The sequence below is a fragment of the Rhinolophus ferrumequinum genome, chromosome 9 (assembly GCF_004115265.2).
Source record: "Rhinolophus ferrumequinum isolate MPI-CBG mRhiFer1 chromosome 9, mRhiFer1_v1.p, whole genome shotgun sequence".
Lineage (NCBI taxonomy): Eukaryota > Metazoa > Chordata > Mammalia > Chiroptera > Rhinolophidae > Rhinolophus > Rhinolophus ferrumequinum.
The window spans coordinates 47,029,211-47,045,717 of NC_046292.1; the positions used below are offsets into that span (position 1 = coordinate 47,029,211).

Genomic DNA, 16,507 nt, shown 5'->3' on the forward strand with positions numbered 1-16,507 from the left:
TTAAATCTAGAAATGACAAGGCAGTTGTCACCACTTACAAAAATAATTTGTTTTACAGTACATTTTCACTTCATTTTGAAAGAAAACAGTTCCTCTTGAATTCTTCAGGCCAAGCCACAAACATATCCATTAAAGGAACAGGGAATCCTTGACATGTGATCAATAAGAAGCTGCTGAGAGGCCAGTGGCTTCCCAGTGTGAGAATTAGAGAGCAGGTCGGCATCAGCGGTTGTCCCAAAACAAGCCTTCTCATCCCTGCCCCTCGAGAGCCAACCTCTAACCAAATAATCATAATAGAATCCTGCTTTATGACACTTCTTTCGAGCATTTGATTTTTTTTTCTCATTTCATCCTTATAAAAATCATGAAAGACAAAGTAAGAATCTCCTGCCATGTTTTACCATGTGAGAAACCAAGGCCTAGGGGAGTGGTAGGACTTACCCAAGATCACAAATTAGTTCATAGAAACCAGACCTCTTATCTCTCAGGCCACTCACTGCTCTTTCTTCTCTACCAGTGATTCTCAAAAGGGACATTCTGCCTTCCAGGGAACATTTCGCAATGTCTGGAGATACTTCACTCATCACAACTAGGTAGGGTTGGCATCTATTGGGTAAAGGCCAGGGATGCTACTGAACATCCGAGAATACACAGAACAATCCTCACAAGGAATTGTCCAGCCCAAAATGTCAATAGTGCTAGCGCTGAGGAACCTGAGGGTGGGTAGGTATTACACAACTTACATTATAGAATACAGTGTATTGTATATATTGTATACATCATACAATTTAGACTATAGGGTAATAATGTTAAACAGCAGTTACCATTTATGGAGTGCTTACAATGAGCTAAAGACTCTGCTGAGTTTTTTACGTATTATCTCATTTGTGATAGTGCTATATAACCCTATGAGTGGGTTTTATTCCATCCAAGAAAAGAAACCTGAGACAGAGAGGTTAAGTAATTTGTCCAAGGCCACATAGCTAATAAGAAGTGGATTTAGAACTCAAACCTATAACCAGTCTTTTAAACTCTGTGATTTGTGTGTGTGAGTGTGTATGTGTTTGTGTAAATAGATGGATAGGTAAGTAGGTGATAGATAGATAGATAGATAGATAGATAGATAGATAGATAGATAGATAGATAGATAGATAGATAGATAGATATTGAGAATAACTTCATCTTACAATGAGTTGTAAGCTTGTGGGGCTGATTTGAAACGAGCCCTTTTTTACCTCCTACCAAGTGGGATAGAGTCTCATGGGAATATTCTTTAGTTTAGTCCAAGTTAAGGAAATTTCAAAATCTTCGTGGGGTTTCTCATTTTCCTAGTGATAACTTTTGTTTTTCTTTCAACTTAGTAAGGCTAAAAGAAGTATAGGCCTTATTAAATGCAGAATGTGAGCATTTGTTGTGCTTTCTAGAAGAAAGGCACGTAAGAACAGTCTGCCACAGATCATTTTATCTGTGACCTTTCACTCTAAGTCAGGATATAAAAATTAAACCCAGCCAAATATGTCTCCTGTGAATTCTGGGAATTGGCTTGGCTATGATTACATGCATGTGCCCAGGCAGTGCTTGGAGAAAGTGAAAGGATAGAAGATAGTTTGCATAAGACCTGACCTCTCAGCCTCCCTGTCTTTTCTTTCCTACCCCAGGCATCTCTTAGAAGGATTATTTATTCACTCAGTCATTCACTGAAACCAATACGTATTGAGCTTCTGTTGTGCTTCAGACTTTGCGAACAAGCTAGATCAGACCATGCCCTGGTGTAGCTTGCAATCTAGTGGAAGAATCAGATGAAAAAAACATGATTCGCATTAAGCATTTGTCAGATCATTCCCAAAAGTTCTGTGTGTTCTGTGCTTTGCATTTTAATGATGACTGCTGTTTGTTGAATACTGTGCTAAGTTTTTTGTTTTTTTTTTAGTTAAAGTTTATTGGGGTGACAATTGTTAGTAAAGTTACATAGGTTTCAAGTGTACAATTCTGTAATACATCATCTATGTATCACATTGTGTGTTCACCACCCAGAGTCAGTTCTCCTTCCATCACCATATATTTGATCCTTGTGCTAAGTTTTTTACATTGGCATCTGGCCTCTGACTTAGTTGATGCCCAATAAGATGTGTTGAAATAATTAATCCTCATAACAACCATAGAATAAAGGTTTCATCTCCATTTTACTGATGGAGAAGCTGAGGCAACATTGCTGTTACTAAAGCCAAGATTCCAATCAGGTCCACAGGACTCGAGATCCAGTCTTCTGTCCGCCATTCCACAATGCCTTAAAGAAAAAAGGTCTAGATTATTCAGAGGACTAAACAGTTCTCCATTACTTTCCTCTTCTCTTTGATTATGAACTGTCTAGGTCTTCGGGGCACTCTCCATTGATATTCGTATTCTCAGTTCCTCAGGTGCAGGAAGGGAGCCCCCAGACACAAAGACAGTCCCCTGAGAGAATCCAGGGTACTTGACTTAGTCCCAGCCATGATGGGGACCAGCTCTCCCAGCAACTCCAAGCAGGCATCACAATGTTTGCTGCGTTCCCATCAGTCCCAGCTCTCCTCCCTTCCTGGCGGCCCAAGTCCCAGTCCTCAGAATTGGCCATCTTCCCTGAGATTCTGCCTGCAAACCTTCATTCACCACACTTTCACCTCTAGTCACTGTGGCCACCTTCCAAGCCAAATACTGTGGGTTGGGTGGAAACTAAGTCAAAAAAGAAACATTTGCCTCTGTTCTTTCCAACTGGCACCTCGGCACACCTCCCAGGTTCACAGTTTCACTGTAGCCCTTATCATTGCTTTTCTACAAAGCTCTGGGGGTGGGGGACAGAACTGTGGAAAATGTCTACTTCCCTGAGTGAGATCTCCTTTTGCAATGATCTAGCGCTTTTCTTTTGGCTGCATTCTACCACATGACTTATGTTCTGCCTCCCCCACTAATTGAAATCCCTTTTTACTTTCTTTCTTCAATTGTATGGGGAGGCAGAACTTGGATTGCATTGGTGTTCTTATCGCCAAACTTTGGCTCTTTATTTTATTCTAGATCAAGTCCTGGGGCCACATTTCTTCCGCTCACCCGGCTAGCATGTCTGATTCACCTCTAAGTAAAGGTTTCTCCTGCTCCCAAACAAACAGAACTTCCAAGCAGCAATATCTTTTTAACTTCTAAACCAGCTTCACTGAAGAGTCCCCATTGATAAGAAAAGTAGGAAACGTTTGGGCGCCACATGGAGTTTTCATACCTGGCCTGTTGTTTTTGTACTTCCTTTTAAGTCCTTGCCTTATAGCAGTTTGCCAAAGGGCACGATGCCCAGGCCTGTGCCTGAATAGCCCTGACTTGTCCCATAACCTTACAAACACCCACCCTGGGTTCTGCTTTGTCACAAACCATTTTCTACAATGTGGTGGTTTACAGTTCAGGGCAAGGCAGATGTTTTCCAGATTGCGAACACTGCAGTTTTTAACTCACTCTGTCAGCAGCCTTCTCCCATATTTCATAGAAGACCTGTTGTAAGGCAATTTGTCTTTCAGCCATTTCTTCAAACCAAAATTGAACATTACAGTGAATTGGATGGTGGGGAGGGGGATAGGAGGAAGGCATGGAGCACTGCTTTGTATTGGTTGGAGCTTTCCGGAAGAGTTATTTTTATACTACAGAGATTTTCAAGATGTACTTTGGTCTCCAGTCTTTATACATTTTCAACAAAGTAAAGAACAATAGTTACCCAAAACTTCTAACTAAGTCATATTCTCGAAACGTTTTTAACCATAAAATAATTTTCTCTCAAAGGCTTTTTTATTGTGTCCAGTATATATTGAGTCTTTACCCAGTGTGTCAGCTACTCTAGCAATAAGCTTTTAGAAGCTCTCAACTCCTGAGCTAACCACCACATCAATAGGAAGTGCTTCTTGTCATCTTAACCCTTTGGTGACAGAATTCTGATGTAACACCACAACGATTGTTGTTATTGGCTTTGTATCAGCCAGATTTCTGGCAGGAAGCAAAAGGCACACGCAAACAGACTAAGGGGAATTTTATAAAGAGACTGTTTCTAATGGTGTTGGCAGAATTAGAGGAAGCCAATAAGGTGCATGACCTGGGGCGAGCAGGAGTGGGAGACATTACCATCCCACGCCTGGAGAGTCAAGGGAAGAATCAGTTACCTCACCCCGTCAAGTGTAGGTGAGGCTGAAGAGAGAGCTGTCCGGTGCATGCCACGGCCCTTGCTAGAGGGATGTAGGCAACCCAGCAAGGAGGAAGCCAGAGGAACAAACTCATCACCATACTCTCTTCTTACCCCAGGCAGTTCCTTTTATCCTGCCAAGGACTCCCATTGGCTGAACCCAACTGAAAGCCAGCGGACAAGGGTGCCCCTTCTTAAGACTGTTAGACATGTAGAGTTCAGCCACAGCCTAGTGCTGAGTACGCAGGGACTGAGACTGAATCTGGTGGGCTGACAACACTCAGCTTTAAAGCAATTGCTTTATAAGTGAGTCACAAGTTCTGCAGGGCCTAAAGAAGGTATGTCAACTCAGTTTACAAAGTGAGAGAATCTTGGGAGAAACCATACAAGTCATCCAGCCTCTGCTTGAACATTGCCAGAGACCTCCAGAGCTAGGAACATCTCTCTACCCCAAAGTGGTTATGGGATGGCTCCGATGGCTCAACATCTGCCTTTGCACACCAGAAACCAAAACGTGTATGTGAAATCTCCCAATTAAAAAAAAAAAAAAAAAAAAAGATGGCCATTAATTAAAAAAAAAAAAAAATGCCTAATAAGGAACAAGTCTATGTACGGGATCTAGTTTGTAACCTCTGGCGTCATTTCTCACCCAAATTTGAAGACATCTTTCATTTGATTTTCTCTTTGATCCCTTTGGCTGAACCCAGGAGGCCGAATCCTCCTCCTCTGGGTGTTTCTTATTTCTTCAAAGACCTTCTTAAGAACCTAACTCGTACAGTAGAAGACACCTTTTGGTGTCTGTTAACCAGAACAGGTACAAGAGGACCATGAGTCCTTGATCAGGACTCAGTGTTGTCACTGAAGGATATTTTGTTGCTGTAAGTGCCATATATGAAAAAAATTTAAACAGTTTTATTATGCTGTTGCTGGGTCCAGCTGAGCCTCCAAGTCTTCACTAAAACTTATTAGTCTTTTGTTTGTTTGGTTACATCAAAAATTATTTAGTAGATTTGTTTCATCGTGGATTTTTCTAGGCAAAGTCTTTAACCTAATGCAAGGTATAACATTTATTTGTAAAATGTCAACTGTTGGTTTTGGGTCATTATTTAGCGTGTCATGTATGACCATCTAAAATTTTGTTTCTATCGTCAGTTAGGTATCCTTCCTAGATCCAGGCCATTTTCAAGTTTGAAACATGTGATCATCAAGTAGTTAATGATAATGTTGAACAGACAGGTTTCTTCACACAAAGCCCTCTATAATTTGATGTGATTTGCTGATTAACACTATTAGGGTACAGACATATGGTAAATTATGATATTGTCATTTAGCCCTCCATTTTTTTTGTCCATAAGGATATCATGTATCATTTTATCAAATGTTTTACCAAAGTTTAAAAGTGATTGGTCTACCATTCTAAAATAATCCTACAAAAAATGTAAAAGATTTAATTTTATAAAACCTATTGGGGTGGCCAGTTAGCTCAGTTGGTTAGAGCATAATGCTCGTAACATCAGGGTTGCCGTTTCGATCCCTGCATGGGCCACTGTGAGCTGCACCCTCCACAACTAGATTGAAACAACTACTTGACTTGGAGCTGATGGGTCCTGGAAAAACACATTTAAAAATAAAAAATAAATAAAAAAAAAAGTTAAAAGAAAGAAAAAACCTATTGAATTTTGGCACTTAAAGATTAGCCCTGTTAAAATCTGGGCAAAGGACTTAAATAGACATGTCTCCAAAGAAGATATACAAATGGCAGTGAGCGTATGAAAAGATATTCAGTATCACTAGTCATTAAAAAAGTTCAAGTCAAAACCACAATGAGTTATCACCTCACACCCATTTGGATGGTCAGTATCAAAAAAAAAAAAAAAAGAAAGAAAGAAAGAAAAGAAAAGAAAGAAAATAGCAAATGTTAGCGAAGATGTGGAAGAATTAGAACTGTTTTGCCCTGTTGGTGGAAGGCAAAATGGGGTAGCTGCTTTAGAAAGCAGTATGGATGTTCCTTGAAAAATTACAAATAGAATTACCATATGGTCTAGCAATCTCACTTCTGGGTAGCTAGCCAAAAGAACTGGAAGCAGAATCTCCAGGAGATAGGTATACGTACAACCATGTTCACTGTAGCATTATTCACAATAGCTAAGAGGTAGAGGCAAACCAAATACCCACATGGATGAATGGATAAAGAAAATATGCTACGTACATACATACAATGGAACATTATTCAGGCTTAAAGAAGGAAATCCTGTCACATGCAATAATGTGGATAAATATAGAGGACATTATACTGAGTGAAATAAGCCAGTCAGAAACAGGCAAATACTGTATGATTCCACTTTTATAAGGTATCTGAAGTAATCACATTTATAGAAACAAAGTAGAATAATGGTTGCCAGGGGCTGGAGGGAGGGTGAAACAAGGAGTTGTTCAATGAGTGTAGAGATTCAGTTTCACAAGATAAAAAAGTTCTGGAGATCTGTTATACAATAATGTGAATATGCTTAACACTACTGCATGCTCTAAAAAATTAAGATGGTAAATTTTGTTATGTGTTTTTACCGTAACTAAAAGTTTTTAAATTAAAAAAGAGAAGATTAGCCCAACTCTTTCCTTTTATAGAGAAAACTGAGGCCCTGAGTATTTACAGAAACTTGTAGTGAATTCATGTGGATTCTAGTTACTCAGAGTTTTCTCAAGTGTTCACAAGAGTTACTGTCCCCTAACTATTGTGTTTAAAACATTTTCTGAAGAGAAAAATTTTAATCACTGTACATGGCCTAGCAGAGTCTTATTTTAAGAATTCATTTGAGAATACATAAGGCAATAGATCTTCTGCTTAGTATTTCCATCATTAAGTCAAGAGAATGGATGGCTGGGCCCAGCATGACAACTGAAGGCCTACTTACCACCATTTCTCCTTTGGCTTCTAGGCATATGCTTAAATATCACTGGTGCAGGCCCCTATCTGCTACAGACTTACTTATTTTATAGTTTCCAAATAATAAACGGTAGCAATTCCTGTTCATTTTCTATGGTTTTTAAATTTTTTTCAGACAAGATCATAATTTAACTTGTTTAATTTCCTTTGAATTCTAAAGTCCTCTAAGATTTTTTTCCCACCTTTGCAATATTTCAGATCTCAGCATTTTCTTGTTTTAAATCAAAGTAATATCTCAGATGATGTTTCATTATATAAAAGTACCTCTTAAAAGAGAAATCATATATACCTTGCTTTAAGCCCAGGATAAGAAAGGAGTATTTTCTCTGTTATATTTAATTACTAATCAAAGTATGGAATATCACTGTAAAAATGAAACAGGAATGTCAGATGTGAACTGCGATACCAAATTGTTGATTTTTTTAAAGGAAATTAATCATGTGATCCAGACTAAATTGTTGGTTTCAAAAATCCCAAGCATTTAACTTGATGTAACTAATATATGCGTTTAACTTTTAAACAGTTATTCCAAAGTATTAAAAATCTTCACCATCCTAATATCCAGCCAATTTTCTTTGTAATGAATTGGAAGTGTCCGTTACCCTTTCCAGTGCATCGTAAGAATAATGTCTATTGTTCTAATGCGATTCTTTTTAATAGTATGATCTTCACTCAATATTAGCCCTCCTTGAGAGGGAATCCTGGACTCTTAAGGAGAATGATGAAAAACAATTCCATGTAGCATTTTAATTTTTATTAGGAATATAATTTTGAAAGCATGAAAGTAGTGAAGGCAAACAGGCTTTCATTTCAACCCAGTTGACCACTCTCTAGCTTTGTCGTATTATTTATTCTTTCTCAGCCTCAATTTTTCTATGTGTAAAATCAAGCTATCACCGAATATCAGGTTAAAATGATGAATAAAAATGCTAAGCCATTTTTTAAAAGGTTGGGCAAATGCTAGTTTTCTAATTTTTGATGAGTAACATTAGTTAGTCTCAGGAATGTTTTATATAAAGTGTTTTGAGCCAGACACTGACTCCCTTTCTGGCCAAACGGCAGAGCTGTGTGGGAAAGGAAGCCTGTGATATCGTACACTTACAATAGGCCTGAATTTGCTCTCTGTCACTTCCAACATGACCACGTATTGTTCTGCTTGATTATTTCACTTGGCAAGAAGACACCGTGCTCGTTTGCATATCCTCAGTATAATCAGAAGGAGCCAAGTTTGACTGTGTTTAAAGGATTTAGCTTCTTGAAGTTTGTTCTCCTGCAGACCTACAGGGGAATTTGTCTCAGGCCTCCCGTTTACAATCAAAGGCATTCCATGAATAATCTGATACAGAATGAGTACAGAATAGACTCCTTTGTTTGCCAGACAGGTGAGAGTCCTACTTTCTCTTGTTGCTAAAAATCTGGGCCAGAAAAATGACTAGCGTTACATTAGTACGAAATTAGCCTCATTCTTTTTGTAATCGTTACCCTCATAATGATTTCACTGAAAATCCAAGAATAACAAGAGGGATTTCCCCACTTAGGGTACCGAGAAATTCGAAAGTGTTTTATAATGTTAATAATAATCATAGCACCCAACAACTAACTATATGGCAGTTTTCAATTTTCCGAGGTTCTTTCATAAACATTATCTCCCCCATGAACCAAATAAGACTGGTAGAGCAAGTGTTCTTATTCCCCTTGAATAAATCAGGAGATGGAGGTCACAGAGGTTGTTTCTCGCTTAAGGTTATTTAGACTTCTCCGCCCAAAGCTTTTATCCTGAATCCTTTCGTCCTCTAAAGGTAAGGGGTAAACATTGTGAGTGAGATGTAACAGGTACCAGAACAAATACTTTCCATGTTACTTAATTTATTGTTTACAGCAATTCTATGAAATAGGTATTACCATTCATTCCCATTTTACAGATGTGTAGTGCAGGGGATCCTGCCGACTACGCCAAGTGTCATGCGGGGCGTCTGGCGGGGTCTCCGGTCCCGCCCCCCACACAAGAACGCAGGACATGGTGAGGCCAAAAAGGAACACCCACGGAGCCATAGGCAGGGGAGTCATACCACTGTATTCTCACTGGCGGCTGGGTTGGAGACACAGGAACCAGGAACAACACAATTCTCAACCCTCACTGCGCCGCTTGCAGGCTCAGCCACCATCTTCTTGCTAGCTCCCCCTTCTTCCTCCTTTTTTCTCTGCTAGCCTCTCTCCTAGCCTAGCCACGGCAGTTATATTCATGGCTAATGGCTCACTGGTTACAGCTGACGGCCAACTAGCCACAGCTGCTGGCCATTTGATCACAGTCGATGGCCATTTACTACCTGAGCCAGCACCCTTCTATGTGAGGCCGAGAGCCTGGAAACTGCTTTTTGGGGCTCTGTCCCCACAAGATGAGTTTGCTTAGAGAAGCTAAGTATCTACTGAAGGTTACATAGATAATGACAAAAGCAATCTTCAGAGGTTTCTGACTCTAAATTTGCACTTCCTTTATTGTGCTACATTGCCACTACCATATCTAGCAAAGCTTCAGGGTTATTCCCCATATTTCAGACCTCCCTCATCCTTCCTACTTCCGTGAAACAAAAGAAATCCTACCATGAGAAAATAGGTGCAAAACAACAGCCATTCTCAAATTATTGGCAGTGTCGTGTAGTAGCTAGAGCAGGAGGTGTGAAGCAAGACCAACAGGGGTGGAGTCCCAGCTTTTGAATTCCTAGCTACGTGTCCTTGGGCAAGTTACTTAACACTGTCCTTCAGCTTCCTCACCTATGAAAATGGAGAAAAAGGATGGCACCTACCTCAGGGGGCTCGTCATGAGGATAAAATGAATGAGTTAATGAAAAGTGCTTAAAACAGTGCCTGGCCTATATCAGTAATAATAGCTAGCATGATTTTGTGGCAGTAGAAAATACTCACTAAATATTAAAACTTATTTTTATTATACTCAATCAGCAGATTTTACCACTCCCCAAGTCCCTCTGAGGTTAACCCATATAACACTGTCCCCACATCCAGGTTTGGGTACCCCTTCCTAACTTCTTGTGTTGAGGGGGAAAGGTAGTGTGATTAATTACTGCTCTGTCTCATTGAACAATAGGTTCCCAAAGTGTGTACAAGTCAAAACTGTGTAGTATATTCCCATTTGCATGTACTAGGGAAACTCACTATTTGAAGGGACACTTTGGGTCTCTTCACCATTCATACATATAGCATTTCCAACAACATATTGTAATTATCTTTTCTGTGTTTTCCTAACCAGACCATGGGCGAAGGACATGTCGTATTTAATTTTATGTTCCCAGTACCTAGAATAGTGCATGGCAGTAGTAGGTTTTGTTTATTGGATTTTCTTAAAGCAAGATAGCTGATGAGGTTATTGGTGATCAGGGCATGATTATATAATCTCTCTAATTACTGTCCCATAATTCTTGTTTGTTTTACCCATCAGATAATTCATTAGTGATAATATATGCCCAAAGTATTTAGCTTTAAAGGTCAGACTCAAACTGATAAAAAGAAAAGTATGCCTCATGTCCTTCTGTATGTATTATATTTCTTGCCTAGCAATGGTAGGTACAGTGGATGTATACGATTTCAAAAAATACACTTCAAAGTGTTAGCACTCATAATTATTGGGTTCATATGAAACCATTTAAGAAGAATTCTTGGGTTTCAAACAAGTCTCAAGTTATACAGCGATGCGGTACTGGAGGGAATTATAGACACCATCCAAAACAGACACTTGACTTTTGTGAATGAGAAAAAGAGAGGCCCCTGTTTTGTTCCAGGTCACACACGTCATCAGAGACTGAGCTGGCCCAGACTTCAGGCCCCCCATAGTCTCAGGCCAGTGGGCTGGTGGACACTGAGGCCAAGATTCTTTAGTGATGTGGATTCTGGAAGATGCAGGACTGGCCCTGTACGTCCAAACAAGCCAAGACAATGGCATGATTTCTGGAATACCGTATCGTGGTGACTGATCTGGGCTGGCAGCCAATGGGAGAAGAGCCCTGTGGTCTACATTAATGCTCTCGGATGTATACAGTCCATTCACTTGGTGTTAAATGTTGAAGGTGTTAGAGAAATGCAGGTCTGCCGCTAGAGAGAGGCAACATCAGAGCAGGACCCACACGGAGGCGAAGTCATTATAATTTCCCTCTGCAATTTTTAAACGTTTGAACTTTCAACTTTTAAACTTCAATAAATTATGTTGAAGGTTTGATAGAAACAAATTGTAATAAGCAACGGTTCTTTTCTTTTTTCTCACAGTGGATTTGTGTGTATAAAAGAATAGGAGGTCATTTAAAACTATGCAATGTAATATTATACATGTTATTTGAACTTTCGTTCTTTTTTATGTCTGCACCCAGATTCGAAGGACTCCAAGGAGAAGAATAAAATGGAAATCCTGTACATACTGGTGCCAAGTGTTGCTATTCCTCTGGCCATTGCTTTGCTCTTCTTCTTCATTTGTGTCTGCCGTAATAATCAGAAGTCATCGTCACCGCCTGTCCAGAGGCAGCCGAAACATGTCAGAGGTCAAAATGTGGAGATGTCAATGCTGAATGCATATAAACCCAAGGTAAAATTAGCAGTACAGAGCTGCATTGATTCTACAGCCCTTAGGTTAAAGCAGACATATAACCCTCCCCAGCTTAGAAATCAAATGAAATGAAGTTGACAAGTGCTAAAGTTTGTTTTCAGATAACCATGTCTCTCTAACTTTGTCCAAGACAGCTCAAACATGTATTTTTTTTTCCTTTCAAATTTCTTTTTTAATTTATTGGGGTGACAATTGTTAGTAAAATTACATAGATTTCAGGTGTACAATTCTGTATCACATCATCTATAAATCCCATTGTGTGTTCACCACCCAGAGTCAGTTCTCCTTCCATCACCATATATTTGATCCCCCTTACCCTCAGCTCCCACCCCTCACCCCCTTACCCTCTGGTCTGTGTCTATGACAAACATGTACTTTCATGAGTGTCCTCTTATGTGTTGGGCCAGCCATATCGCTGCCTTACGATAGAGTTTGGCCTGGCAGGAATCCTTAAGCCATCGTCGCTTCCAGCCCCTCACGACTCAGAATAGGAGCTGTTTTACAAAATTTCCAAGAAGGAAATTCCATACTCTTCTAGTCAAACTGAGAGATGAACAGAGAGAAAGAGAGACCCAACATTATTTATGAACTTCATCGTCAAAAAAACCCCATTTTTACTACAGAATGTGCATGTACTTATCACTACTGTACTGTACACTTAACAATGGAAAATGTTATGTGATGTGCTTTTTACCGCAACAAACAATATCCTTTCTTATACCTAACCTACATCCCTTTCTCTTTGGTTTAAGGGCATTTTAAGAGAAATGTTGCCCTTCCTAAAATCTTTGAACACTGTTTTATGATAGCCCGCCTTAGCCTTCTCCTCTCTGTGCTAAATTAACCCACTTCCTTTCAGTTTTTCCTCCACATCTTTCAACATTTGGGTTGCTCAAGGTCCTGGCAAGGAACCCAGGGTCACTGGCCCTTACCTTAAATGGAGCACACCACCACATCCTGGAGCTGAAAGACAACAGAGTCTTTCTCTCTGGACATCCAGCGCCTTAATCCCAGGCCTCTGCAGCAAAGAAGTTTCATTTAAATAACTGAGGATTCTGCATCCAAAAGCCTGCCTTTTCTTATTCCAACTCCAAAGGAACATTCATTCATTCATTCAACCAATATTTGTCTTCTTGGTGGGTTAGCGACCATGTTATCCTTTTGACCCTCATAAAGAGGAGATGTACCACTTTTAACAAAATTTTGGGGAAAAAATGTCATCACACTCACATTAACTAATCCTTTTACCAATAAACAGAGTAGCATACTTGGGACTGATACATAGCCCTTATTTGATTTGATTTTGCTTTGCAATTTGATTTTTTAAAATTGAAAAAGTCTTAAAATAGTTTTCTATGGTAAAGTCATATTTGTCGGTAAGGTTTTGGGTTTCCTAAATGCTAAAAATTCATTTTAAGTATTCTGTTCCAAGCAAAACCACTGTTTTCTTAAGTGTGAATTTTTACCATAAAATAACCCACAGACCCTGGAAGTCAGAGTTCACCAGTGGCTTGGGGGGGACAAGTGGAGGTGGAGGTTCAACTCTTTTTGACATCCTAGCTGCCAGCTAGCTGACTTACATATGTATATATACATGTTATGTAATATTACACTTAATCCTTACAAAGGTAGAAGAAGAAAATAGAGCACTTAATATTATTGCCCACTCATGAAGTAACACCTAGTTGACTTTTTACATAGTCCATGACTTTAAACTTCAAGTGAAATAGTCTTTGTTCTATGAGAATCTTTTCCTGTCATCTCTGTTAGTAAACGTTAAGAAGCTTTAGAAACACCAGGACTCTGAGTGGGAGAGAGATCCAGATCAGCTTGGTGACAGTAGTCCCTGCAGCAGCCGTTGTCCTGGAAAGGTGGGCTTTCCACTGCTGTGGCAGGAGTCAGGGGATGAGTCATTTCTATTTGGGAAATCCGTCAATTAATTGTGTGGGTCAGCCTCCACCTGCAGCTCAATTTCATTGGTAGTGGAGGTTTGCAGTACAGTACATGATTACCAACAGGCACGATGTTTTGGATTTATGCAGTCTTTCAAATAAAGACCTCAGAGAGTTTTGTGGCCTAAACGGAGAAAGCTAATCTATGTTGATTGATAGAAATTGTCAAGAACTACACCAGGAGCCTTTATATTCATTATCTCACTTAATCCTCACACCTATTGTATAAGGTAGGTATTATAATTACTCTTGTACAACCAGGGTAACTAAGACACCAACTGATGAAGTAACTTGCCCAAGGTCCAAGAGCTAGTAGTTGGAAGAGATAAACTGTGAATATAGGACTTTTAACTCTAGATTAAAGCCCTTGCACTTCAGCCTGGCCCCATGATAACTTTTTCACAGAACAAATCCTACTGAGAAGGGGGAGTAGGAAGCCAGGCACACAACTAAAAATGATTCCATTTGGTCAGTTTGGGGTGGACACTAACCACTGGCATCACCCTCGCTTGTGACAAATCCCCAAGAGGACTTTAGGACAGTTGCAAGCCTCAATGGTGGTGCCTCAGTCCTCCTGGGGAGATATGAAATTTGGCCAGAGCCTTCATGGTCACAGAGATGAAGGCAAAATATATTGGGATACGTTTTCTCAAAGACTTGGTGAAGTATATATTATTTTTATCATTTCTGATGTGTGCCTTGCTAAATCTCCCAGTGTCACAATTTTCCCAACACACGGTTTAGAATTTAGCCTTAATCAGCTCACGAGCAATTCCAAACCAGACTGGAAGTAGGAATGGCTTAAGCAGATTTGACTGGGTTGAGGGGAGGAAGGAAACAGCAAAAACAAATGCGAACTTTTTTTTCTTTCTTTCTTACTCTCCTAAGAGATTTGGCTCCAAAATTGAGTTATTCAGTTGTTTGTTTTGGTTCTTACCAAGTGCCTTTCCTGGAAAAAGCACAAAGGACTTTGTAGACCTTAAAGAAAATTCTTAAATATAAACAGTCAATCTCTAAAATTGCTTTGGAAGGTCACTGACACATAAATACTACATGTACCTATAAAATCTAAAAGGAAGGGACACACATAAGAATGAAAGAGAAAAACACTCCTGAAAACAAACACCCTACCAGAGTAAAATCAAAAGGATATTTGAAGGCTGGGATAAAAGAGGAGTGAAGGATAGAAGCTGGTCTGCCCTGGTCTGATTCTTATTTTTCCTCAGCCAATTCAAAAGTCACAGACTCCAGGATTCTTATTTATCCAAACGCATATACCCTTCAGGGTTTAAACTCTTTCCATCTCTCTCCACTTGCTGAGCTGCTAAAATCTCCCTGAGTGTTTGGATTAAGAAGCGGCTCCTCAGGGAGATTAGAAATCCATACCCTTCAGAGGGGACAATAGGCTGCCACAGACAGACTGGCTAAGGGACCTGGCGTGAGTCCCCAGAGAGGGGAATGGTACAGTTGGAAGTTAAAACTTTTCATGAGACATGCATTTCCTTCTGATCTGCTGGGAAAGGAAGGCTATGGACCACAGAGGCATCTTTATTCTGAGCCTTGATCAGCCAAGAAATGGAGGTATTCCTTCTGACTCCACGTCTAACTGCCCGGTGGTCCTGAGAAACCCGAATCTCAAACTCTGAGTCTCAGTTGTCCCAGTTGTTCAGAGAAATAGGCTGTGTTCATGTAAAGTACTGTTTATTTTCCTTTTATGTTGTTCAGCAAGAGATTTCAAGCCATTCGGTTGGATTAGATAATCTGTCTTTTCCATTTTTAAAATCCCCTAATGAGTACTCTAGAGATGCATGAACTAAGTAGGATTTTTCTGTATTGCATTACGAGTTTTACAATCTGAGTAGGTGCTTTTTAAAAGTAGTGTAGAGAATGAACCTTCTCTGAGAAGCCTGGAAACCCTAACTTTCCTTCTCCTGGATTCTTTTCTCTCCCTGCACTCTCACAACTGTCCCATGTCTGAAAACCCAAGCAATCTTTAATGATGTTTCAGGATGGAAGAAAAACTGTGTAATGTGGTCCTCCAGGAGTGACAAGGAGACAGAGCTTCTTCCAGCACAGGGTGGGCCCTGTTTTGTCCTTCCCTTTGTGACTCACCTACATGGGATTTAGGCACACAGAGAGGTTACGGGGTGCAGGGGTTTGAGAACGAGGGACTAGGAAGGGGGAGGGCTGAGGGAGGGCTACAGCAAAGCCTGGACAGGTCCGTGGGTCACACTCCTGCAGCTCCTGGCTCATTCATATAAGGAATATTTGGGGGAAAGCAGGAATTTTCCTAGCTTTCTGAAGCTGGTGGCTATATTTTATCTCTCAACGTATCTTTGTCTCTTGCGGGCTTCTCTGTTTCTTTACATCCAGACAATGTATCTCTCCTTTTCCTTTCCAGCCAGTGTAACTGCTGACTTACTGACATTTGATTATATTCTCTGGGCCTGTCCCTTTTGCTAGCAACATGTTTACATGCAAAAAGCCTATCCCTTTGAAACCTCTGTCCTTACTCAGTTTTACCACACTTGGTACTAAAATGTCCTCAGTAACTTTTCCACTTGCTCCTTGAAGCCTTGTCTCCCCCAGGTTTCTGAGCTCATCATTCTATTGACATGGACCTCCCTGGACTCACCAGTGATGTAATTTAATCCAGTAACATTTTCCAAGTCTTCATCCTTTTTAATTTCTCTGGAGCTCTTGATATTCCTAACCACCATCTTGAAATACTTTTTCTCTGGCTGTCCTCCTATCTCCTCCTGTTTCCTTCCCTAGCTCTTCTTCCCTTAATTCCCTAAATTGGAGCATCCTCT

The 16,507-nt window shown here is 40.1% G+C and overlaps 1 protein-coding gene across 1 annotated transcript in view; it reads left to right on the forward strand.

The window, feature by feature from the left end:
• The window catches only part of ROR1 (receptor tyrosine kinase like orphan receptor 1), a 371,075-nt gene that overhangs the window by 340,380 nt on the left and 14,188 nt on the right, over nt 1–16,507 (forward strand). The window contains exon 8 of the mRNA XM_033115986.1: nt 11,510–11,721. Coding sequence (XP_032971877.1) covers nt 11,510–11,721 — 212 coding nt within the window. The remainder of the gene's footprint in view (nt 1–11,509; nt 11,722–16,507) is intronic.